The following is a 24,529-nucleotide window of genomic DNA, read 5'->3' as shown; positions in this document are numbered from 1 at the left end:
GAAGTAAAACCAAATCAATATAAATTCCCCACCTCCCAGGTCTGATAATACTAGACATTCTCCTATTACCTACAAGTGAGAGAATCCACGAGCAGACATTTATTTCAAACGCAAATGTGCTGCTGGATTAGAATCAAAGCATAATGTTAAGCCAGTTGGAAGAAAGACAGCATTCCTAAAAATTCTGTCATTTAGTGGAAGGGTTTAAAAAGGGGAATTGAGGTGAGCTACATGGGCACTCACCTTAGCGGCAGAGTCTGAAGTTGATGGAGTTTCAGATAGGCCTTGGCCAGCATTCCTGTCTGCTTTTGTTTCTCCTAGAACAGTGTCTGTGATGGTTAATGCGCCATTCAGGATATTCTTAACTCCTGCTTATCTTAAGGTATTTTACAGTTTCCTTTTGTGATTGACCAGAGAAATTCAGAATTTGTATAATCTGGTGCTTGTCTGATACTAAGCCCTGGAACTGTTCACCAGAGGGCCTGAGTAACCAACCTGATGCCGAAAAGGCAGGAGCACACTGATGCAGAAAAGAGTTTCCAGAGCTCACTGGTTGGGTATACGTAATACTTATGAAGTCACCAGAGGACAAACACTTCCAAGTTAGGGGCAAAGGCTGCAGCTGTCACACTGTCCCCAAATCTCGAGATAACCACCTTCACCACTTATCTGTGGCCATGGGTTATTAATGGTGGAGCAAGTCAGCTGGACTGAAAGGAAAGATGGAAACATTGTAGACAGGGGCTTCACCCACACAATTATGAGCAGAAGGTTACTCTACTGAGACCAGACATCAAATCACCTAGTCTCCTACATTTCTAGGATTTTGCAAGAACTGGGTCTCCACTGTCATTGAATTACCCTGGGACCCTAGGGAGGCCTCAGCCTCTCTGAAGGGAATCTTGATGCCAGTAACATCATCCTTTCAAAGAGATTTTCCGTTCCTTAGGAATGGCAAAGGAATCAACATACTGCACGCTCCATGAGGGCAGAGACCATGTTTCTCTGACTCACCACTGCATCTCTAATGCCCAGGATTGTAGGTACCCCAAAAAAACGTTTTGAAGAAAGGGACTAACTCTGGCAAGCTACTTCTGACACAAAATCTGAAAGTGCTATTGAACCAGCCACAGTCAATGCAATAACCTGGCCTATCACACGGCCTTGCCAAGCATGGGCACATCAACGGTTTTGGGGAAAGCGAACCAGGGCTCAGGGTCAGGTGGTGTCATGATAGCAGAACAGAGTCCTCTTCCAGAGGAAAAGTATCCTTGGCTGAAAGAGGAAACAAGTAGTCAGTGATGCTCCTTAGTGGAATTTTATAATCATGGAAAACACACAATGTAGTTCATCCTACCACGGCTTCCACCAACCTCAGGCCTATAAAGCCATGTGAATGGAGGTCTCCTTTTCCCGACAATGCAGAAAGACCAGCTGCCTGCCTTCATTCTACTTCTAAAAATGTGGGAACTGAGATCCCACTGGGTGGAGGTTTAAGAAGCTAGGAGAGACTGCAAACCTAATGCCCACTGCGTCATCTTGCAGTTAGACAAGAGTTTAACCAAACAGGATATTATGTTATCATGTTACAATGACTACTGTTAACACTTGCTGAACTGTCACTTATGTACCTGGGAGTAGGCTAAATACTTTGCATAAACATTTTACTTAATCCTTACAACAATCCTATGAGAGGCACTGTCATTCTCACTTTGAAGATAAAAAACCTGATGAAATGTGGGTTTCGGTAATACCACCCAGTATGTAAGAGAACCAGGACTCAGAGCCAGGCCTGTCTGACTCCTGAGTCCATGTTCCAAGCTCTTGCTACTCTGCCTCCTCCTGTCTCTTGCTGGGTCGATGAATAGGTAGGTATCAAGACCAATTCTTGCAGCTTCTAAAACTTACCCATTATTGCCTGAAATCAAAAGTGGTTAAAGGAACTTAACCACATAGACTGACTTTTCTTAAGGAAGCTCTTAGATGAAGGATCGGAAAGGAAGTTCAAAAGGCAGTCCCTCAAACCAAGAGCTATGCATTTTGGCCCAAACTTTTCAGTACAACTCATCTGAGAATAAATGTCCAAACACTAACCACACACACAGTTCTTAATCATGTTCCTCCTGGTTCCACACAATGACTTGAACTGAAAGCTGTTTCAATTAGTAAGATTTTTATGCAATCTCCAAAACAAGCCAAAAGGCTTACTTTGGCCCTGCAATTGTTATTTTGTTTTTATAAATTCCTCCACTGTATTATTTCCTCCCTTGAAGAATTCCTAAGGCAAGTCCATTTCAGACAGCTTTTAAATCATATTGGATTTACTGCCCAGTTATACCATTGTCTTATCCCTCTTCACTTTGTCACACAAGTTAGGAAGTACATTTGTGTTTGCATTATGTTTCTGAAGGGCAAAAAGAACCCACCAAAATTATGCTCCAAAATACAGAGCAAGACTTAAGATGATCATCTTTTATTGAAGAGTGTTTAAGCAAAACACAATTGCTTCATTTCATTGGGAGAGAGGCTAATTTTAGAGGATTTTGGTTGGTCTAACTTAGGTCAATTAAATTGTGATATAACAAGATCCCAAAGACCTGCTCAATGCTAGCTGAACTTTAGAATCAAAAAGCTCGCATGATTTGTGTTAACAGCCAGAAAACTCTACCTTCCCCCAGCTGCCATATACTCAAGTCATTATCCTACAATCTGAGGAGACAGATGTAGGATTAATAATTTATCACCTTCCTGTACTGCAATGTAGTTAAGAATATAGGACAGTTTGGCAGGAGAAAGTTCTTGCTGAAGGCTCATCACTATGAGATTTATTCCATTAGTCATCCACCTTAAATTAGATGCCCAACAGATACAAGAAGAGCAGGGATATAATGCCCTTTAAAAAGTCCTGAAAATGCTTTTCTCCTAAGGATAAGACCAATGCATGATCAAGATATATTACTCTCTTAAAAGAAAAAGATACCACTTGGTCTGTCTGGTACAACAGGGGCTACAGCCCTCAAAGTACAATCAAACGATAGGGGCAAAGGAGGAAAGTGAGTGCAGGTGCCTTCTGTCTGTCAGGGGCAAATGCAGGTAGTTATGAGAACAAAAAGAAAATAGCAACAAGTGGGGAAAAGACATCTTGCTAAGCCAGAAGTTGCCTTTGTCCCAACTGTAGTCTCTACGGGAGGTTGAGGGTCCCACCCAGAGTTTGGGACGAATTAAAAAATAAATATGGCAGGGGTGCCTGGCTGCCTCAGTCAGTAGAGCATGTGACTTTGATTTCAGGGTTGTGAGTTTAAGCCCTACGTTGGGTGTAGAGACTACTTAATTTTTTTTTTTTAACTAAACAAATATGGCAGTTAGAGGTAAATGGAGATCAAAATATCATCTTTATAATAAGCGATAAGGTCACTGGGGAACATAGCTTAGATGTACAACCACATACTGGCTTTCTAATACTTTCCTGTACTTAATTAAACTTACCCAGTTGGACACAGGCAGGCTATCCTGGAATGGGCAGACCAGTTAGAGCACGGCAGAACGTATGCAAATCCTGAAGACAGGCCATTCCATACAATAGGAGTCTTTTTCAAACTCACCAATCAGAAAAAAAGTCACTCATCCATTCAGAGAGAGAGCCAGAAAAAAGGCAGAAAAAAGAGCTAAAATCACCTTCCAAATATTGCTCCCTCCTGGGAAGTGAAGGGCCCACTTAATGAGCCAAGAATGAAAAATAGGGTAGAAAAGAACGATTCTCCTCAACATGTATATTCCAACGTGGTGTCATTTCCAGCATTATTTTTCGGTTACTCCAACAAACTGTTATTGCTACCTACTATGTGCTAGATTCTTGGTGTGTAACTGTGATTAAGACAGTTTTTTGAAGCAGACACATAAGTGAGTAACCATAGTAGCCATCTGCTCCCAGCCACATCTGCTATGATTACTTAGGTTACTTACTTAGAACACAGGTTACTCCCTGGCATACCTGGTACCAGACTCACCATCTACAATAAATAACTATAAAACTGGACAGAATATACAAAACAACTGTTCTTAGTCAGGAGATAACAGCCAGTACAAGGCTGCAATCCCCGAGAGAGATTGCAGAAGAGAGGAAACTTGAAGTGAGCCCTACCACTGCCCAGGTCTCCAGGGCCAACTTCCCAACCACAGCACCGAAAGCTGGAACCCAAACAGAACAGAGGGGGCTTGCTGAGCCCAGGAAGCAGAGATATGAATTTGGCTAAAATCTGAGTGGTGAGACACTGGAGAGGAAGGAGCTGTGAAAAGAGGGAGCCCCAGAAGTCCTTAGGGAGGGTCCCCTGCCAGGCTGAGAGCTGGAATGTAAAGGCACAGGGCAAGACTCGAGGTTTATGAGATAGCAGACGCTACAGGGCAGAGAGGGAAATAGAATCACTAGAGGTCAAGCAGCGCTGGGGGTAAGAACAGGAGCACTTTGGAATTTGGCTCTGCCAGAGCAAAGAAATCACATTAACACCACAGACGAGCACACACCAGAAAGACCTCACCTCAGGACTAAGGACCACACTCTAGAGCAAGACCCACTCTGAATCTCTCCTCACAAAGCCTAACACACACAGTACAGCATGATATAATAACAGAGAGCTGTAAGACACTACAAGAACATTAAAGAATAAGTTCAAACTAGAGGTTTCAGAATATATCAGAAAGGAGCTTATGTTTACCTGAATCAGACAACCTCAGTGAGAAGACTAACGGCACTCTGCATGAGACAGGACTCTACAGTGATGTGAATGTGGAGGAAAGAAAAGAGTGTGGAATGACTCAGGGATTTCTACCTCAGAACGCAAGAGGAGGTGGTCTTTTCACTGTTATAGGGAACACAGGAGGAAGAAGGACAAAGGACCATGGGTTTGGTCTTGATACATTAAGTCGGAGGCAGCTGTGAGCCATCCAGTTGGAAACGTATGACATGCAGGTGGGTATGTGCTCTGGAAAGGAGTGAATGAACAGCTATGGATTTGGGAGTAGACGACACACATCTTAACAATTATGGGAAAAAATGAGGCTACCCAGGGGGCACACACAAGAGTTAGATAAGAAAGGGTAGAAAAAGAACCCTGAAGAACAAAACACTGAATAAACAAGCTGACAAGGGAGTGAGGGAAGAATAATTAGAAAGTTCAGTGAACGGGCTGGAAGGGGAACAAAGAACAGCACTGCACCCCTGTACCTTTTCACTTACCATGGCACGGTATTCATATGGTCACTCCCTCGTCAAACTGGGAGTTCTTCCAGGGCAGGAACTGTGTTGTACTCATCTTTATCACCCTTGTTCCTAGCCTAGGACCAAACTGCCAGTAAGTTCTCAAAAACCAGTTATGAGGGGCGCCTGGGTGGCTCAGTCGGTTAAGTGTCCGACTTCGGCTCAGGTCATGATCTCGCAGTTTGTGAGTTCGAGCCCCGCGTCAGGCTCTATGCTGACAGCTCAGAGCCTGGAACCTGCTTCAGATTCTGTGTCTCCCTCTCTCAGCCCCTCCCCTGCTCACACTCTGTCTCTGTCTCTCAATAATAAATAAATGTTAAAAAATTAAAAAAAAAAAACAGTTCTGAATTGAATGTTTTCTCTTGTTTATTAACTAATACTTACTAACTAATTGGGTGATCTACTTCTCAGAAGCGGGGGAATGTCAGTAGAAGTTTTCACAGCCAACTGTTAGCTTTAGGCCTACATGAGCCTTGGTGACTCCATAGTTTAGGTTTCCAATGCTGGTTCAGGCCCTCTCACCACACACACACATACACACACAGGCATAGCTCTTCAGATGTACATATTCTTTCTTTAGATATGTTAATATATTTGTGAATATTTTAATCAGATCTCATTTCTCTCAAAGGCATTGTGTCTCCTTAAAGTGCCCTCATATACCTCTGATCTGATTGTGCTAATTTTAAGTTTTAACTCTCAAGCGATAGATTATGTTAATTTTAAAGTTTAATTCTCAAAGGACAATTCCCTTATTTCTAATTTATTAATTTATTCAGTCAACAGATATTTTTATGGTGCACCTACTATATACCAAGCACTCGGCACCTGCTAGGAATACCTAGTAGAAGTAAAACAGGCAAAACTTCTGCCCTTAAGAAGCTGACATCTATTGCAGAAATTTCCAAATTCTTGGAATCACCTCATTTTTGTCTCCCGATACTGACAGTCCCCAGGTCCAAAATGGTATTTTTTAAAGGATTTTACTTCTTTTTAAGTAATCTCTATACCCAACATGGGGCTCAAACCTACAACCCTGAGATTAAGAGTCATATGCTCCACCAATTGAGTCAGCCAGGCGCCCCCCAAAATGCTATTTTTAAGCCATTTAACAATGACACTAAACAGAGAAATAGTGATTCAATGGCCTACAAGGAAAACACAGAGTATATTTTATCAGACAAACTATAATCACTACTTTCTAGCAGTGGGCTTCAGCACTGAACCCAGAAACTGAAACAAAAAAGAAACCTACATAAGTCAGCAGGTACCTGGGGTGCTACTAGAGATGGAGTAAACTGCCAAGTGGTAAACAGGAATGGGGATAACAGGAGACCTGCCTTATTTTGGTCAGTTTTTCAGGATTAATCCATATAATCCAGGGGTACCTGGCTGTGCTGACAGCTTGGAGCCTGAAGCCTGCTCCGATTTCTGTGTCTCCCTCTCTCTCTGCTCCCCCCACCTCCCTCCCTCCCTCCCTCCCTCTCTCTCTCTCTCAAAAATAAATAAACATATAATCCATAAGCTAAATGACAACAGCAAAGAATCAAGAATGTATTTTTTCAGGGAACACTTAAGGGCTCAGATAAAAACTGAACTCACTAGTAGATAAATACTGACTCAGGCTACCAACAGCAGGTTTTCGCTGCTATTATTTTGTTGTTGCTTTGTCAGGTAGGTTTTTTTTACCCTTATTAAAAAAAAAAAGGTTATACACGTACACTGAAAAAAAGATGGAAAACGCAGAAATTGTACAGAGATAATAATCCCACTACTCAAAAAATATACAAACAGGGGATGCCTGGGTGGCTCAGTTGGTTAAGCATCTAACTCTTGATTTCTGCTCAGGTCATGATCTCAGGAACCATGAGATCAAGCCCCATGTTGGGCTCTGTGATGACAGTGCAGAACCTGCTTGGGATTCTCTCTGCTCCTTTCCCATTTGCAAGCATGTGATCGCGCTCTCCCAAATAAATAAACTTTAAATATATACATATATCATATATATATATATTATATACACATATATACATACACAATTATGTATCTTGTTTCAAGCTTCCTATTATATAAAAGTACTTTTCTCTTTGCACAAAATTGGCACCATAGTGGACATGCAGTTGTATATTCTGCTCTTTTTTTTTTAATTTTTTTTTTAACGTTTTTATTTATTTTTGAAGGAGAGAGAGACAGAGCATGAGCAGGGGAAGAGCAGACAGAGAGGGAGACACAGAATCCGAAGCAGGCTCCAGGCTCTGAGCTGTCAGCACAGAGCCTGATGCGGGGCTCAAACTCACAAACTGTGAGATCATGACCTGAGCCAAAGTCAGATGCGAGCCACCCAGGTGCCCTTATCCTGCTCTTATCACTTAACATGAGGAGCATTTCCCATGTACTTACTCTCCTGAACTGTGAACTCTGAAGCTGGATAATATGCCACATGTGGACATGCTATAATTTCATCACACTCCTACTGTTGGGCAGGTTGTAGCAATGCTTTGCAACATACAATAAACGAGTGTTGATGAATGTCCTCATTCACAACCATCTAAATATATCCTTGAGATAAATTCCCACAAGGGGAATTACCAGGCCAAAAGATATGAACTTTTTAAGGATCTTGATATTTATGCCAAAAAGTTCTCTGTTCAAATTTCCCAGGATAGTATGAGGGCAACCACATCACCCTTCGGGAGCACTAAATATTTTTACTTTGATCTTCATCAGTATGATAGGCTAAAAAAAGATATCTCACTTTAATCTGTTCTTTGGGGGTACATGGCTGGCTCAGTCGGTGGAGTGTGCAACTCTTGATCTTGGAGTTGTGAGTTCAAGCCCCACGTTGGGAGTAAAGATTACTCAGTTAAAAAAAAAAATCTAATCTGCAGTTCTCTGGTTACTAACAAGAAAGTACATTTTTAAAAATGCTAATAAATCATTTTACTTTCTTATTTATGGTACTGTCTCTTTTCTTTCCTCTGGGTACATCATTTATTCATTTTTCCTATTAAGACATTATGTTTTTTTGGGGCACCTGGGTGGCTCAGTCAGTTAAGCGACCAACTTCAGCTTAGGTCATGACCTCGTGGTTCACGAGTTTGAGCCCCACATTGGGCTCTGTGCTGACAGCTCAGAGCCTGGAGCCTGCTTCAGATTCTATATCTCCCTCTCTCTCTGCCCCTCCCCCGCTTATTCTCATTCTTTCTCTCTCTCTCTCAAAAATAAATAAAACATTTAAAAAAGTATTTAAAAAATATATTATGTTTTTTAAAACATTGATGTGTGGGGCATCCAGATGGCTCAGTTGGTTAAGTGCCTTGGTTTCGGCTCAGGTCATGATCTCAGCATTCACAAGTTTGAGCCCTGCATCAGGCTCCGCGATCAGTGCAGAGCCTGCTTAGGATTCTCTCTCTCTTCCTCTCTCTCTGCCCCTCCCCTGCTCGTGCACATGTTCTCTCTCTCAAAATAAATAAACAAACTTAAATAAATAAAATAAAATATTGATGTGAAAAAGCTCTGGTAAGTTAAAATATATAACAAATCTGTCATGTGTTACCTGCATGTGACCTCAGTTTGAACACACATGGTTCTTGGTTCTTCCACAGTAAAAGCTCCAAACTTTTCTAAAATAAAACTAGTAAAATCTAATCTGCACCAGAACCACTCCTAACAATACCACCTTTGCACCTCTATACTCAATCTGCTCACTGTTGTTGTTTTTAAGCAGCAAGCTGAGGGGATACTAAAGACTAGCACAGTAGCCCACAGTACTCTGTTTAACCAAGTGCTAGATTGGAAATACAGAAACAGAAGTAGAAATGCTTCCTCCCCCTGTACATGGAATCCCTCAAATAACAAGCTGCTCATCATGGTTCAGGGTAAAAAAACTATCTTTGGTCCTCTGAAAGACTATCTGTGGTTGGAAGACAGAGAGTAACAGAAGAAAAGGAGCACAGGTTATTGAGTGAACAAACCAGAGTTTAACTCCTGGCTCTGTCGTGACTTCTTGCTGTATGACCCTAGGCGAGTCATTCCGCCTCTCTGGGCCTCAATTTCCTTATGTATAAAATGAGACTAAAACTATCTGTTTTAGGATTATCATAGGGATTAAGTGAGATAAGATATGGAATGTTTATAACCAAGGGTCTGGTATGTGGTAGGTGCTCTTCAAAAAAATGCAATTTTCCTACTCTGATGGTGCTAAATCACTTACTTATTTAACTCAAATGACTTACATAAAATGTTGGCCTGAAATAGTTAGCTGTCCCAGCAAAGCATCATCTGGGTAAAAAAACATTTAGGTCAGCTTTCTGTCAACTGCAATTTCAACTGCTCTAATTATGCAATCATCAACCACCACTGCAGAACAACAAAAACTCTAAAGCTGATGTCACTGAAATTGCTAAATACAGTAATTACTTGATTCTCTAGATCATGACCACCAACTCCTTTAGGAAAACAACAGAAATCTTTGGAATTATAGGAGCAAAAGGCTGATTCCTTATCCCAGACAGTGGTCTCTATAACACAAGGCTTTTTGGTCACTGCCCAGAATGGCAGCATACTCCAAAGCCTCTCCGAGATGGCTGTTCTCTCACATTCCATACTCTGAAAAGGACAATGTCAACAAAAGAACTAAAAGAAAAAATGATTTCAAGAAACAGTATCCCTTGAAATGTAACCTTCGCACTTTTTCCTGGCAAGAGGTTCCAGCCTGGTGAGATAATCTCTAGGAAGAAAGCATACTTTATGAAATCTATCAGCATAACCCTTTTCTACAGAAAAAGCAAGGAACACATTGTCCCTGTAAGTGAAGATTCGTTTAGAAAAGAAAAAGAAGCAAAGTATCTTTATGAAGCATCTATGTTCACAGTGCTGTACTACACACTTTAATTATGGTATCACTCCTATCAAGCTACAAGGTGAAATCTTATCCTTCTTTACAGACAATAGGTAACTTGCTCAAGGTTTTACAGTTATTACGTAGAAACATCCAGAACCAGGACCCAGGTCTTCCCAACTTCCAAATATTTTTATTTCTTTTTTAAGCAGGCTTCATGCCCAGGGTGGAGCCCAACTCGGGGCCAGAACCTATGCCTCTCTGATCAAGACCTGAGCTGAGATCAAGAGTCAGATGTTTAACTGACTAAGCCATCCGGGCATCCCTCAAATGTTTTTCTTTTCATGACATCTTCACCAAATCTTAAAATTATCATGCCAATTCCCTTTTATAAGAAAGAATCCAATTTTAATTGTGGTTCCAAAACAAATAAACCCAACAAACTAAGTGTCCACCAAAAGGATGACCGTTTCTCTCAATTAGAAGATTGCTTTTCTACCTCCTCCTAGTCTTTAATATGAACTGAAAGACTCATACAGTTTAAATCTATAAAGAAAATGGTACCTGTTGACAACCACAGAGCACTGAAGCAGAAGCAAGTAAAAAACAGGTACAGGCTTCTCAACCATTTCACAGATAGCTGCCAACAAAATCCTGATAAAATCCAGGAAGCAGGGCTTGGCTTGACTCCCAGCCTCTTCTCCATGGCCTTCCAGACAGACGGAACCCGTTCACTATAAAGATAGAAAGGGAAGAAATTATATGCCAAGTAATTAATAATTGATTCCTGGAAATGTAGAATTCTAGAGAATGTGACAGCCTAGAGGGAAGAGAAATTTCAAGTTTATCTTTCACTGCTCATACCTGCCTGTAAATTTTAAACCTGAGCTTTGACAAAGCCTATAATTATCAGGATAAAAACATAGCAAGGGGTATGAAATGAATCCACTGTAAAAGTGAAACATTTTATGTTCTATTATTTTCTAAGCTAACAGTAAATCATCTATGTGGAAGAATGGAAAGAGCACTTGCCTGAAGAAAAAAAAAGATCTGAGCTTCAGTTCCAATTCTGCAAGTAACAGCTTTGTGACTTTGACCAAACACACCTTCTTATTTATGAAGAGTTTCGACTATCAGAGGTAAACTAAGCTGAGAGTTTTGTCTAGCTGTGCTTTAAAAAAATAAATAAATAAAAAATACTGTGACTATCTTTAGGAAGTACATGCACTCTCCAGTTTATTACTGCCCCACCACTATGACCTTAAAAATCTATCCAAATTACACTTCAATGTCACATCCCTGATCCCTAGAATCATCTGCAATTCCTGACTTGAATTCATATAGACACTCAAATATTTACACAGTTCCTATTATGTGCTAGGCATTGTGCTGGCTACTCTAGAATCTAGGAGCTGGATAATTTAGGTCCCTTCCAGAGAAAAAATGATTTTCATCTGTTTCTTCTCTTATACAACTTCCCTACATTGTATAAATTATTATATAAATCTTGGCAATATCATGAGAGTTGGTTGAGTTCTGAGGAAGCAATTCAAATTCTTCTGTCCTAAATGTGCACCTGTCACCCACATGTGGCAAATGGTAGACTCCGCCCTCCACCCCCAGCCAGCATACAGGGAAACGGGCATCACATGAAGTCAATATTGACTAATACCAGGAAATAGACACATGCACACACACAGCTGCAAAACTGAGGCACAGCCCACCCAAGAAAAGGCTTTCTCTGAGCCTTAAGCAACTGAAGTACTTCTTCCTCATTCACTTCCATCCATTCTGATTTCTAGCAGTTTTGAAGTTGTATGTTAGGGAGCAGGGGGCTGAAAGATGTGCGGGCCAGTGACATGTTCAAGAGATTATAAAATGGAGCCCAAGTTAGAAAGTATATCCAGCAACTTCTCTAGCCTCTCAAGATGGAACAGTGAGTGTGCACGTGTACGTGTGTGTGTATGGATCTTACCCAACACATTTCTGCCTACCACAAAAGGATTTTAAATTCAAAGTGACTCAACACCTGTCATCAATAGCGTGACAGGTGGGCGACAGAAGCATAAAAGAAATGAATAGGTTTTGAAAATGGGAGTAACAAACACCATTGGATTAGCAAGCTCATCAGAAGTGCAATGTCTTACGAACCATGCATTAAGAGGCAGAGCTCTTTTCAAATGAACTCCCAACCAGCCAAGCCTCTGAAATCTACAACTGCCTAAGGGTGCAAATCACTGCTAGGGTCCATTCAAAGCCTTGCTGACCAGAGGCAAGAACAATACAATCACCAAGATCCAAATGGTTTGTTACAGAATCAAAGGGTAAAAACCCAGAGAGAGAACACACACCCCCACAATACTTGACAAATGAAAATCTAGAAAAGCTTGCAATAGTTTTGGCATTTAGGGCGTTACAAGTACACCCGAAATAAAAGCACTCTCTGTTGCAGCAGCTGTTCAGACAGAGAAGGGGGTAATGTTTACTTAATCCTTCAGGTTGATGGGGGATGTATCATAGTTCAGTCTGTCAGCTACATACGTGGAACTCCATTTATGTACACAGCGATAAGATATGTTTGAACAACGACAGAGCAAGTCTGAAACAGCCTATTCAGCTGGTATGAGTAATCAAGAATAAAGCTCTTTTTAAAAAAATCTCAGATATTTGGGAAAGTTACAGAACAGACTGCCATGAATAACTTTGCTTATATTTGCAGGCATTGTTTTCCAAATAGCTGGAAAAATGAACAGATTGTTCTGGGAGGTCGTCTTTCCAATTTGTTCTTAGCTCCCAGTCTGTTAATCACAGAAGAAAGCACAAGGAGACTCAGCTAATGCTCTTCACTAACTGCATCTATTGTCGGTTGGGCACAAGCATCAGGAGGTGAGAGAAGGAAAAGCGTTTTTGGAACCGCCTGAGGTGTTCTTTTGACTTCCTTCATTTCACCTTTGTGCCCACCGCAGACACCACAGAACCCCTCTGTGGGGAATAATTTTCTAAAGTCCGGAATAAGGCAGGTTTCGCATGATAATTTACACGTCGTGCTCAACCCCGCCCCCCTTGTTCTGCATCAACTTTCTATCTTGGTTGGGAGACCGAACACCAGAGACAGCAGCTAAAGACGAGGCTGCAGAAGTCGAGGGAAGAAGGATAGCAGCGCCCCGAGCCCGGTCTGTCAGGGGATGGAGGATGCTACATGACCAGGCGTGGGCCTGAAAGAAGCAGGGTCTGGGACTCGAGCCCCGCACCTACAAAGCCAGAAGAAGCTGGCTGCCCTAGCCGGGCCAGGAGCGCCACCTCCGGGTCCCAACACCAGGCCAGCGCACCCTCAGAAATAGCCCGTCCCGCTTGCCCCTCCCCTGAGCTCGAGGTCCTCGGCCTGGCAGCCAGCCGCCCCCGGCCACCTACCGGGGCTCAGGGCCACACAGCGGGGCCCCGGCTCTCGGCGGCCTCCGCCTCCTCCCGGTCCATGGGGTCGGGGCCCCAACCTTCGCTCCCCTCACCCGGAGGAGGAGGAAAAAGAAGAAGGTAGTGTGGGCTCCCCACCCGGACAGCTCCCTCTCGCCTCAGCCTCCCAGGACAGCGACGGCGGCCGGAAACGCCGCCTCCTCCCACCTCCCTGGGCTCAACCCGGAAACACACTCTTCTTGCTAACCAGCCCTCCTGCCCCCACCCCCACCCCCGGAAGCTCAATTCCAGCCGCGAGCCAGAGGGGGAGGTGAGGCAGTGCTGAGGGACAGAACTACGCACGAGCGAAGGAGCCTGGGCCGCCAGGCTGTCGCCTCCTGCTCTCCGCAGTCTGCTCCTTCGCTTGCCCTGCGCGAGCCCCAGGCCCCAGACTCGGGCAATACCCATAAGCAAGATGGCGGCAACGGTGGCACCCCCTACGGCTTAGCGCCCAGGTGTGCCATTGGCCAGAGCTCGGAGTGAAGCCGCCGCGGATTGGCCGAGAGCTCTGCGGGGGTGGGGGTGGAGCTGCAGCCGCCTGGAGCCGGGAGTGGGCAAAGCGGCGTGAGCAGCGGCCCCAGGCTCCAGGAGCATCGCGCTCGGAGAAGATTTCGCCGCTCGGGGCCGCAGCCTGGTGAGCTCAGCCCCCTTCAGGCCCTCCCCTGCATCCCAACCAGGGCCTCGCCGAGCCGGCGCTGATCGATGCCGACACACCCCGGGGACCCTATCGCGACTCCATCGCGCCATATCGCGACATCATCGTGCCCTGTCGAGACTCCATTTTGTCACAGCCCTTTTCAATATATAGCTATATATATTTTTTTTAATTTGCCCTGTCATCTTTGGGGGCTGTCCATGTCGTGATTTTGCCGTGATCTCTCCGTGACATCACCGCGCCATCGTGAAGTGTGATCTCATCGCCGCCCTGTCGTGACTTCATCAATGTCGTGTTGTGACCTGGCTGCGGCGGGACAGGTGGTGACCGCCAGGAACCCTCTTCCCCTTCTCATCTCCCCATCTCAGCAGCCCCGCTTCGATTATCCGGCTTTTGGATTCTCCGTTGTCCTGGGAGCTACCCCGGACCCCTTCTTGCTTCTCCAGCCCCTGCCGGCATCCACTGACTGGTAGCGAGCGGGGAGGGCGAGGAGAGGGAATGCAAAGGGTTAATTCTGCTGCTGCTGCTGCTGCTGCTGCTGCTGCTGCTGCTGCTGCTGCAGCTTCTGCCCGAGGGAGGGAAAGGAGAGGAGGCAAGGAGCCTGCGGGGGCGTTTGAGAGCCCTGGCTGGAGGGGTGGGGTCCGCAAAGGGGCCTCCAAGCCTTCCCTGGTCAGTACCCTGCATCCTCACTTGTGCTGAAGCTTGTCTCCTGCCTGTTCTGGAGAAGGGAGGGGAAAGGGAACCTAGGATGCCCTTTTCCCTCATATCAGCCTGAGTCCGGATAATCGAACTTCACCCATGTATGTCTCCATTCCTTCCTGTCTGTCCTCACCACTCCCTCCTGGTGTGCCTGGGTGGAAGGAGATAAAACCAGGCCTCTGGTGCCAGGGGGCAGCTGAGCAGTGGGGCCAGCCCCCCTCCCACTCCTGGGAGATTGGTAAGGAGAGCTGTCCAGCTGAGCAGCGGGATGCATGGTCCTTCTTTCCCGCTTTCCGGAGGTGACCTTGGCCAGGGTCCCTTCTTCATTCCTAAGGACTTGAGGGTCCAGCGCCTTTAAGGGGCTCCCACAAGGGAGGTCAGTCTTGAGGAACCCATCCCTCCTGATCCTCCCCTCCCTCTGTGCTAATCCCTCCCTCCATCCTCCACTCCCACCCCCACCCCTCCTCTGCAGAGGGATGCTCAGTCCCTCTTGTGTTCACAGTTGGGCAAGGCGGGCATCATGGCCTCGGATTGTGAGCCAGCTCTGAACCAGGCAGAGAGCCGAAACCCCACCCTGGAGCGCTACCTGGGAGCCCTCCGTGAGGCCAAGAATGACAGTGAGCAGTTTGCAGCCCTGCTGCTAGTAAGGACCTGACTGAAAATTGGGAGGTGGGAAGGGCTGGGTGGTTGGGTCCCCTAGGAATGGGGTCAAAAAGTCCCAGAGGATATATAGGTGGTCCTGGCATTCCCGGAGGCACCAAGATGCCTGCCTTTGGACTCTTCATTGCTTCCCTAAGTGTGGGAGCAAAGGGGAGAATGGGGGTGAATAAGGCGTAGGGCCTTAGAAGCCTTGGAGGAGGCTGCCTGGGTCTGCTCTTTGGGGCGTCCCGGAGCAGATGGGAGCTGACTCATAGGGTGACAGCAGCAGGTAGTAACTAGTGCAGAGTACTTGAGGGCTGGGGATGATTGCTCTGGGGGTGGAGAGAGTAGCAGAACTAGAAGTAACTGGGAAGGGGTCCCAGGGGATGGCCAGGATGGCAGTAGGTAGGTTGAGGGTGAAGGAGCTGGTTTGGGGCTTAGCCCTGTTGGAAGAACCAGGCTGGGGCCAGCAGAGCAAGAGCTGCAGTGCTGGGAAGGGGGGGTTGATGTGTGGGGGGTGAAGGGAGGAGGGAGTACAGTCTCTGCTTGTTTGCCATGGCAACAGGGAGAAGGCTCCAGAGTCAAGGGCTCACACTGCAGCAGAGGAGGTGTTGAGGTGAAATGTAAGGGGAAATGTTTTGACAGGCAGAGTGGCGAGACACAGGAGCCATTTCCCCTGAGAAGGTGGCGGGAATGGATCAGAGGCTTCTCTGGGGAGGGGGGTGAGAGCAATTAGGGCGAGACCCTAAATCCTTGGGGGATTTTAAACTGAGCTCTAAGCCCAAATCAGGTTGCCAGCTTCTAGATTAGACATCAGAAAGAACTTCCCGAATGACTGAGTGATGAAATGGCAGAACGAGTAGTTGAGGATTGGACCTCCCTTCTGTATACGTAATCATAAATGAGGGATCTCAGAGGTCACAACCATCTGTCTCCCCGGGTGGGGAGGGAAGGAGCTGGACAAAATGACCTCTGGAGGCTTCCTGACCCCAGAGAAAATCACCTTCCATAACCACATCCTGGTAATGGTCAGCGCCCAAGGGTGCAGGGGGCAGTCTTCCTTTCATCCTGCTGATAGCACATACCCCCCCCCCCTTAGGTGACCAAGGCAGTCAAAGCAGGTGACATCGATGCCAAAACTCGGCGGCGGATCTTCGATGCCGTAGGCTTCACCTTCCCCAATCGTCTCCTGACCACCAAGGAGGCACCAGATGGCTGCCCCGACCATGTTCTCCGAGCCCTGGGTGTGGCCCTGCTGGCCTGCTTCTGCAGTGACCCTGAACTGGCCTCCCATCCCCAGGTCCTGAACAAGATCCCCATCCTTAGCACCTTCCTCACTGCCCGGGGGGACCCGGATGACGCTGCTCGCCGTTCCATGATTGACGACACCTACCAGTGCCTGACAGCTGTGGCAGGCACACCCCGTGGCCCCCGGCACCTCATTGCTGGTGGCACCGTGTCTGCCCTGTGTCAGGCATACCTGGGGCATGGCTATGGCTTTGACCAGGCCCTGGCACTCCTAGTGGGGCTGCTGGCTGCTGCTGAGACCCAGTGCTGGAAGGAGGCGGAGCCCGACCTCCTGGCTGTGTTGCGGGGCCTCAGTGAAGATTTCCAGAAAGCTGAGGATGCCAGCAAGTTTGAGCTCTGCCAGCTGCTGCCCCTCTTTCTGCCCCCGACAACCGTGCCCTCTGAATGCCTCCGGGATCTGCAGGCCGGGCTGGCACGCATCCTGGGCAGCAAGCTGAGCTCCTGGCAGCGCAACCCTGCACTAAAGCTGGCAGCCCGCCTGGCGCACGCCTGCGGCTCCGACTGGATCCCAGCGGGCAGCTCCGGGAGCAAGTTCCTGGCCCTGCTGGTGAATCTGGCATGTGTGGAGGTACGGCTGGCACTGGAGGAGACAGGCACAGAAGTAAAAGAGGATGTGGTGACCGCCTGCTACGCCCTCATGGAGTTGGGGATCCAGGAATGCACCCGCTGTGAGCAGTCACTGCTCAAGGAGCCACAGAAGGTGCAGCTCGTGAGCATCATGAAGGAGGCCATCGGGGCTGTCATCCACTATCTGCAGCAGGTGAGGTATAGCGGCCCACGGAGGGAGTCTGGTGTGGGGAGAGCCAGAAGGCCAGGCAAAGGGGGAAGTGAATTGCACCTCAGTGTAATAGGAAGAGCGCAAGATACCCACTCTGAGGGCTGATGCTGCAGCACTCCCGGGAGTAGAGTGGCCGAGCCTCCCTCTCCCTCCCTCCCTGAGCCTCCACACAAGCACCATACCACACACCATATGTGCACTCACATCACAGTACACACACACACACACACACACACACGCACACAACACAGTGACTTCCCACTCACAACCCTCCCCCCCAGTACACACACACTCCAAATCGAAGCAGTCTGTTCTGCTCAGCCTCTTGCATTGTTCCATACACCTGCACATACAAACTTGGCACGGAGCTGGGCAAAGGAGCGGGGCTGCCTGGTTCCTGGCCTCTGGAGAGATTCAGCTAACTCCTCCCCGGTCACAGCTGCCGTAGAGGGAGTGTTTAGTTAGCTTTGGACCTGTGAGTTTCCTTCGAGCCTTGTGATACTTCAGAGGTGGGGGGAAAGGGGATGCAGTGAGTGTGGGGACATGTTGTCCAAAGTCCAGTTCGCTCGGCAGACATGCCCTGAGGGCCTGCTCTGTGCCAGGCCCCTGTTGAGCGCATCCTTCCCATGTGTTAGGTGCTGGGTACACAGGGCCTGCCTTTGAAGGGCTCACAGGCCAGAATTCCCTTCTAGTTGTGTTATTCCTAGGCTGGCTGGCATGCTGTCCCGGCCGGGGAGGGTCTCTGGTCCTACTCCATCTCACAGGGGTCCCATGGCAACAGGTGGGGCCAGAGAAGCAGAAGGAGCCCTTTGTGTTTGCTTCGGTGCGGATCCTGGGGGCCTGGCTGGCCGAGGAGACCTCATCCCTGCGCAAGGAGGTCTGCCAGCTGCTGCCCTTCCTTGTGCGCTATGCCAAGACCCTCTACGAGGAGGCCGAGGAGGCGAATGACCTCTCCCAGCAGGTGGCCACCCTGGCCATCTCCCCCACCACCCCAGGGCCCACCTGGCCAGGGGATGCTCTCCGGTGAGTTTGTAGTTAGAGTCTGTCCAGCCAGACTGTTCTAAAGAAAAGCATAACAGAGGGACACTCCCTCACCCCCAAACTGGTCTGTGCTGGGCTTCCTGATTGGGGCATGAGATTTCCTTTAGGATTATTTCTGTTTGTTTTGGGGGGCTTGTTCACACAGGACTCCTGGTCAGCCAAGTCTTCTTTGCCAACCCCAGATTTCTCTGTAAAGAGAGAACTCATGCTTATTGAGCATCTACGACACACCAAGCACTTTGCTCTACCCTTTACCAAAACAGTCTCATTTAGTTCACACAGCAAATCTATGACATAAGTCTCATCCACATCTTCAGGATGAGCAAACTGAGACTCAGGGTTAAAGTAACTTGCCCGCACATACACCATGTGGCAGAGCCCAAGTTCAAGCCTAGGCCTGTGCAGCACCAAAGCATGTGCTTTTCCTGTGGGACCTACAAGGAAGGATGTGTCCTTTCCCCCTGCTTTCATTTCTCTTAGGTGGGATGCCCCAAGAAAGGGAATCCTTGTGCCTTCATCTCTCCCCACCCCTTACACACCTGTTCCTTCCACCCCCAGGCTCCTTCTGCCCGGCTGGTGCCACCTGACCGTTGAAGATGGGCCCCGGGAGATCCTGATCAAGGAGGGAGCCCCCTCACTTCTGTGCAAGTATTTCTTGCAGCAGTGGGAACTCACATCCCCAGGCCATGACACCTCAGTGCTGCCTGACAGTGTGGAGATCGGCCTGCAGACCTGCTGTCATATCTTCCTCAACCTTGTGGTCACCGCACCAGGGCTGATCAAGTGAGGCCGGGAAGGAGGTTGGAGGAAGCAAGGGGTGGGGGCTGCTCAGACTTGCCTCAGATCTCAGTCTGCTACTTTGCTTCCCTGTGCCCATGGGTTCCTGTTAGTGTTAGAGTGACAGGCTCTCAGAATAGACAGAGCCACCCCACACGAGGTTTTGGCATGTCTAGAACTCCTCTGGGCCTGTCTGCCTGCTCCTGCTATAACCCAGTCTCTGTTCCCCAGATGCCACGAATGGGCCCAAAGTTAACTCTTAACCCTGCTGTCTCATTTCTTGCCAAACCCTGCCTGGTGAAGCTGGGAGCCCAGAATCCCAGGTTTTCCCAGGCCTTGGTCTAGCTCAAATAACCCCTTCTCCCATCTCCACCCCCCACCCTTTCTCCCAGGCGAGACGCCTGCTTCACATCTCTTATGAACACCCTGATGACGTCGCTGCCCTCACTAGTGCAGCAGCAAGGGAGGCTGCTTCTGGCTGCCAATGTGGCCACCCTGGGCCTTCTCATGGCCCGGCTCCTCAGTACCTCTCCAGGTAAGCTCCGGGGACCCAGTCCTAATGGATACAGACAAAAGATCTGGGTGGACCTGTTATATTCTGGGCATAAGTCCCCATTTTCAGGAAATGGTTTTATAGAATTTTCCAACTGAGAGGAAATCTGTGAAGTGTGTCTCCATCCCCCACCCTACCCCACCCTTCTTCCCCAAATGATAGCATTCTTTTCCTTCTGAAGACTTTTAAGGCAAGGTCTGGTGGGTGTAAGTACAGGCCTGCTCAGAGGCACAGGCATAGGCACCTGAAATTCCCAGCAGCCCGAGTCTGAATCCAGTGTTTTCAAGGTGGAGCCGCCCCCACCCAGGGCTTGAGTCAGGAACCTTCTTCCTCCCCATTGAGGTTTTTCTCTGCTTAACACCTCACCTCCCTCGTGACAGGCTTCAGTGCTTTGGTGCCCCCTCTGCACATACCTTCTCCGCAACTCTGCCTCACTCTGGCTGTGTGAAGGAGGAGGGACGTCCCCTCCAGCCCCTGCCAGCCCTTTGTGTCTTCCACTTTGGCCGTGGGTGTCTGCTTGGGTCCCTCTGTCCCCGCCTGTTCCCTGTGCCCCATCTGTCAGGTTGGAGGAGCTGAGCAGATGCCCGGGAACAGTGTGTAATGAGCCTGTACCCTCAGCTGCCTATGTGTTCCCTGTGCAGAGATCCCAGTAGGGTCCTCCGGCAATGGGAAGGGAGCATGTCCTAGTGATCCAGGAGCCACCCCTGTGCTCTAACCCCATGCTCCCTCAGTCCCAGGCTGCATCACCTCAGCCTGAGTAGAGCCCCAGTGCTGTTAACCCACAGATGCCACCAGGCTGGACTAACAGCCTCCCTGAGAGGGTCCGCAGTACAGGGGTGAGCCCCTGCCTGGCAGGTAAGCCAAGCCCCATCACCAGCTCCTGGTCCCCCGCCCCCGCTCTGGCGCCCCCTTCTGGCCCAAGAATCAAATTGTTGAGACCGCCTTCGCCTGTAGGTCTCTAGTCCCAGCAGCGGCTCCCATCCTGCTCCCGTCCCACTGCAAAAAGGGCTGACCATGAGGTTGAGTGTACCAAGATTATCACATTTAATTCTCACAACCGATTTCTAAGATTAGCACTATTGGCCCCGTTTTACAAGTAAGGAAACGAGACCCAGAAAAGTGGATTACCCAAGGTCACCCAACTTCAAGTGAAGTTGAAGGTAGGGTTTGAGCCCAGGCAGGCTGGTTCTAGGCTCTGCTTCGGCTCCCAGAGTGTGTCCGCACAGGAGGGTAAAGTGAGGGTCTGGGAAAGCAGCTGGCCCACCAAGTTCACGCGCCCACTCCCTGCTTGCCTTCCAGCTCTTCAGGGAACACCAGCGTCCCGAGGTTTCTTCGCAGCTGCCATCCTCTTCCTATCACAGTCCCATGTGGCGCGGGCCACACCTGGCTCAGACCAGGCGGTGCTGGCCCTGTCCCCCGACTACGAGGGCGTCTGGGCCGACCTGCAGGAGCTCTGGTTCCTGGGTATGCAGGCCTTCACAGGCTGTGTGCCCCTGCTGCCCTGGCTGGCCCCAGCCGCCCTGCGCTCCCGCTGGCCACAGGAGCTGCTCCAGCTGCTGGGCAGCGTCAGCCCCAACTCTGTCAAGCCCGAGATGGTCGCCGCCTATCAGGGCGTCCTGGTGGAGCTGGCACGGGCCAACCGGCTGTGCCGGGAGGCCATGAGGCTACAGGCGGGTGAGGAGACAGCCAGCCACTACCGCATGGCTGCCCTGGAGCAGTGCCTGTCAGAGCCCTGAGCAGGTGTCCACTGGGGACAGACCCAGGGGCGGGCAGCGAGGGAAGGAGGGAGGAGGCATCTTCCCTGAAGCTCCCAAACTGGACCCCCCTCCCTAGACTCCCCCCCCACACACACACAACATCCCAGCTTTCTGGCTTTTCCGAGGGCAAGGGCACAGTGCCCATCCCTCAAGTGTAAGGAACTGCGTCCCGCCCCCCGGGCCCCCATTGGGGCAGGGATTGGCTTGAAAATCAACATAGCTATCGCTGCCAGGCCGGGGAATGTTGGAGCAGCCCCCAGGGAGGGGGGCACTAGGTGTCGTTGTGCCCTGTGTCAGACTCCCCCACGGGAGGGAGGCCCCAGGATGGGATAGGGCTGGCAGGAGCTGGCTGCCTCAGCCCATGTGCCCTGCCGGCCAGGGCGTGGGCTCCCCTAGGCTGTGGTGCCCCCTCTAGCCTCCCAGTCCACGTCCTTCCAATTGGCCATTTGGCCCTTGCCCTTAGCCCCTTGGCAGAGAGCAGACTCAGGCCATTGACATCGCAGTTCTTCCTATCAACTTCAGTGACCCAGGGTCTGAACTGCCTCATCCTTCCAGGGAGACCTGGGGCAGACAGGCCTGGTGTGTGGGTGGGGAAACCTCCTTCCACCTGAGCTTCCTTGAGGGGACCCAGGAGTCCTTAGGCCCTGGCCTCTAAGCTTTTGTGTCATGTTGCAGCAGAGTGACGATGGGGGTCGGGGGGTTATTTATTTTGCCTGTCCTTATCCCTGCTTGGACACCTGAGCATCTGATCCCTGTCCTCCTAGTGCCATCTGGCTTGACTGGAGCTAGGAACAGGAGGGACACTTCTCCAGAATCCGCATGTTTCCCTAGTGATTGCACCCCATCACCATCGTGGTGCCTGGCTTTAATCCCCACCCCTGCTTAGGATCCCTCTCTGCAGAGAGACGCGACTGGCGACTCCAGCAGGGACTACTTTTCTTATGATCCCGGGGGACCCCCCACACACAACCTGATCCCTTGCTTCCATTTCCCCCTTCCTTCCCCCAGTGCGTTCTGTGATCGCCAAGTTCAAAGCTGTGCACATGCGGACACTCAATAAATGTTCATTGGTGACAAGATGGTTCCTGTGTGGTCTGTCCTGCACCTTCTCCCTTCCAAACTCGAGGAGCTCACAACTACCATTTGCTGAACACACACCCTGCCAAGCACGTTTCAAGTGTTATTTAGCCTGCCAGAGAACCCTGTGACACAGGCATTATTCCGATTTTACAGGTGAAGAAACCTGGGCATGGGTAGGTGGTTTGCTCAAGGTGACGCGCTAGTAAGGTGTCAGAGCCAAGACTGAGCAGGCTGTTGACCCCTCAGTCCACACCCTGTATTGCCAGAGCAGGATTGCAAATTCAGATGCTATGGTGGCCAGGCCTAGGTGCTCCTGTGTACAAATGAAGTGCTGACCTGGAGGGGTTCCAAGTAGTACTGTCACATCCTCCAATCTCTAAAGATAAGTCAGAAACCCTAATTTTTATGCAAAATCCTGATTTTTGAATGTTGCTCATTTTTTTCCCCCGTGAAACCATTACTGCCCCAACAACATCTCCAGGCCAAATGTTTTGTACAGGAAAACATTTTAGGCAACCAGCTGTTCACCTCTGTTCTATGCCAGTGAGAAAGACAAGGGGCCTAAGAGCTTCAGCCCAAGACTGAAGTCAAGCCCCCACTGCTTCACCAGGCCTGAGCCCAGGCTCTCATCCTGGAGCCAGACCTGCCCCCAGCCCCTAATCCTGAAGCCAGACCTGCCCCCAGCCCACACACCGCAGACGTCTCCACTGAGGCCACTAAGCCAACAAGCATTCACTGAGTATGTCCCATGAGCCTGTCTGTGGTTGGCCATGCATGGACAGAAGAACATTCATTTATTAGATGTACTGAAAGTCATGTTCTTAGCATGGAGTCCCGGGGCAGCGGGGTGGGGGGTAGTATGAAAAGACAGACCCTGCCCTCAAGCAACTTAAAATCTAGAGAGGAAACAGACAAGGCAACATCCCCTAGAGGTATAATCAGCTGCTCATACAGGGGTCTGAACGAAGTATGGCTGGAGCATGAGAGCCTCTCAGCCTGGCTGAATACGTCTGGGAAAGCTCAAGAAGTATTTGCTCTGAGACATGGGGGTGAGGAGAGGCTTCCCAGATAGACAAACAGAAGAACAGCAGGTATAACGGCATGTGAGCTTAGGAATTGCACGTAGCTCATTACTGCTACACAGAGTGTAAAGTGGGATGAGGTTGGACCAATGGGCATAAACCAGATCTCACAAGTCGTGGTATGCCATGCTCAGAAGATTAGAGGTGGGATCATGCTGAGATTTTTTTTTTAGCAGACAATGTGATCCAGTTTGCATTTTTTAAAGATGACTGGCTGCACAAGGGGGACAACTGAGGCAAGGAGCTCAGAGAGGAGGTACTAAGTCTGAACTAAGTCAGCGGCCGTGAAGATGGGAAAAATATATAGGTAGGAGTTAGTTAATAAGGCTTGGTGATTAACTGGAAGTGAGGAGGGATAAAGAGCCCTCCCGGATACCTGATCTGGGCCACTGAGTGGATAATGGGGCCATTCGCTGGCACCAGGAACACTGGGAAACAGGTTAATGTAAAATACAAGCTTGTTTTGGTAAATGGTGAGTTTGTGCTGCTTGTGGAATATCCAGGGGGAAGTTGCTTTCTGCAGTCTGGAGCTCAGAGAGGTCTGGGCAGAGTGACAGATTTGGGAGTTGTGGGTGTAGAGTCTTAAAGTCCATAGGAGTGGCTGAGAAGGGAAGGG

The 24,529-nt window shown here is 48.8% G+C and overlaps 2 protein-coding genes across 4 annotated transcripts in view; one reads left to right on the top strand and one right to left on the bottom strand.

Annotated features, from left to right (window-relative positions):
* Positions 1-13,934, bottom strand: part of KIAA0319L (KIAA0319 like) — a 95,532-nt gene extending 81,598 nt beyond the window's left edge. The window contains exons 1-2 of one of the 3 annotated variants that reach the window (XM_047082474.1): positions 13,848-13,922; positions 10,659-10,828 (exon numbers count right to left, since the gene is read on the bottom strand). In XM_047082474.1, coding sequence (XP_046938430.1) covers positions 10,659-10,800 — 142 coding nt within the window. In that variant the 5' untranslated portion in view covers positions 10,801-10,828; positions 13,848-13,922. Of the gene's footprint in view, positions 1-10,658; positions 10,829-13,505; positions 13,680-13,847 lie in introns of those variants that run through there. The other 2 variants (XM_047082473.1, XM_047082475.1) reach the window with 2 other exon arrangements.
* On the top strand, positions 13,934-22,828 carry NCDN (neurochondrin). Its single transcript, XM_047082476.1, has 8 exons — positions 13,934-14,178; positions 14,452-14,519; positions 15,401-15,541; positions 16,637-17,605; positions 18,405-18,646; positions 19,223-19,447; positions 19,834-19,976; positions 21,294-22,828. The coding sequence occupies exons 2-8, from the start codon at positions 14,487-14,489 to the stop codon at positions 21,728-21,730; spliced, it is 2,190 nt and encodes a 729-aa protein (XP_046938432.1). The 5' UTR covers positions 13,934-14,178; positions 14,452-14,486; the 3' UTR covers positions 21,731-22,828.
* The last annotated feature ends 1,701 nt before the right edge of the window (positions 22,829-24,529 follow it).

The sequence above is a fragment of the Lynx rufus genome, unplaced genomic scaffold, assembly GCF_022079265.1.
Source record: "Lynx rufus isolate CCGP_SWC_20201006 ecotype Redwood Valley unplaced genomic scaffold, mLynRuf1.p SCAF_2, whole genome shotgun sequence".
Classification (NCBI taxonomy): domain Eukaryota; kingdom Metazoa; phylum Chordata; class Mammalia; order Carnivora; family Felidae; genus Lynx; species Lynx rufus.
This window is presented reverse-complemented; position numbering and strand designations above follow the sequence as displayed.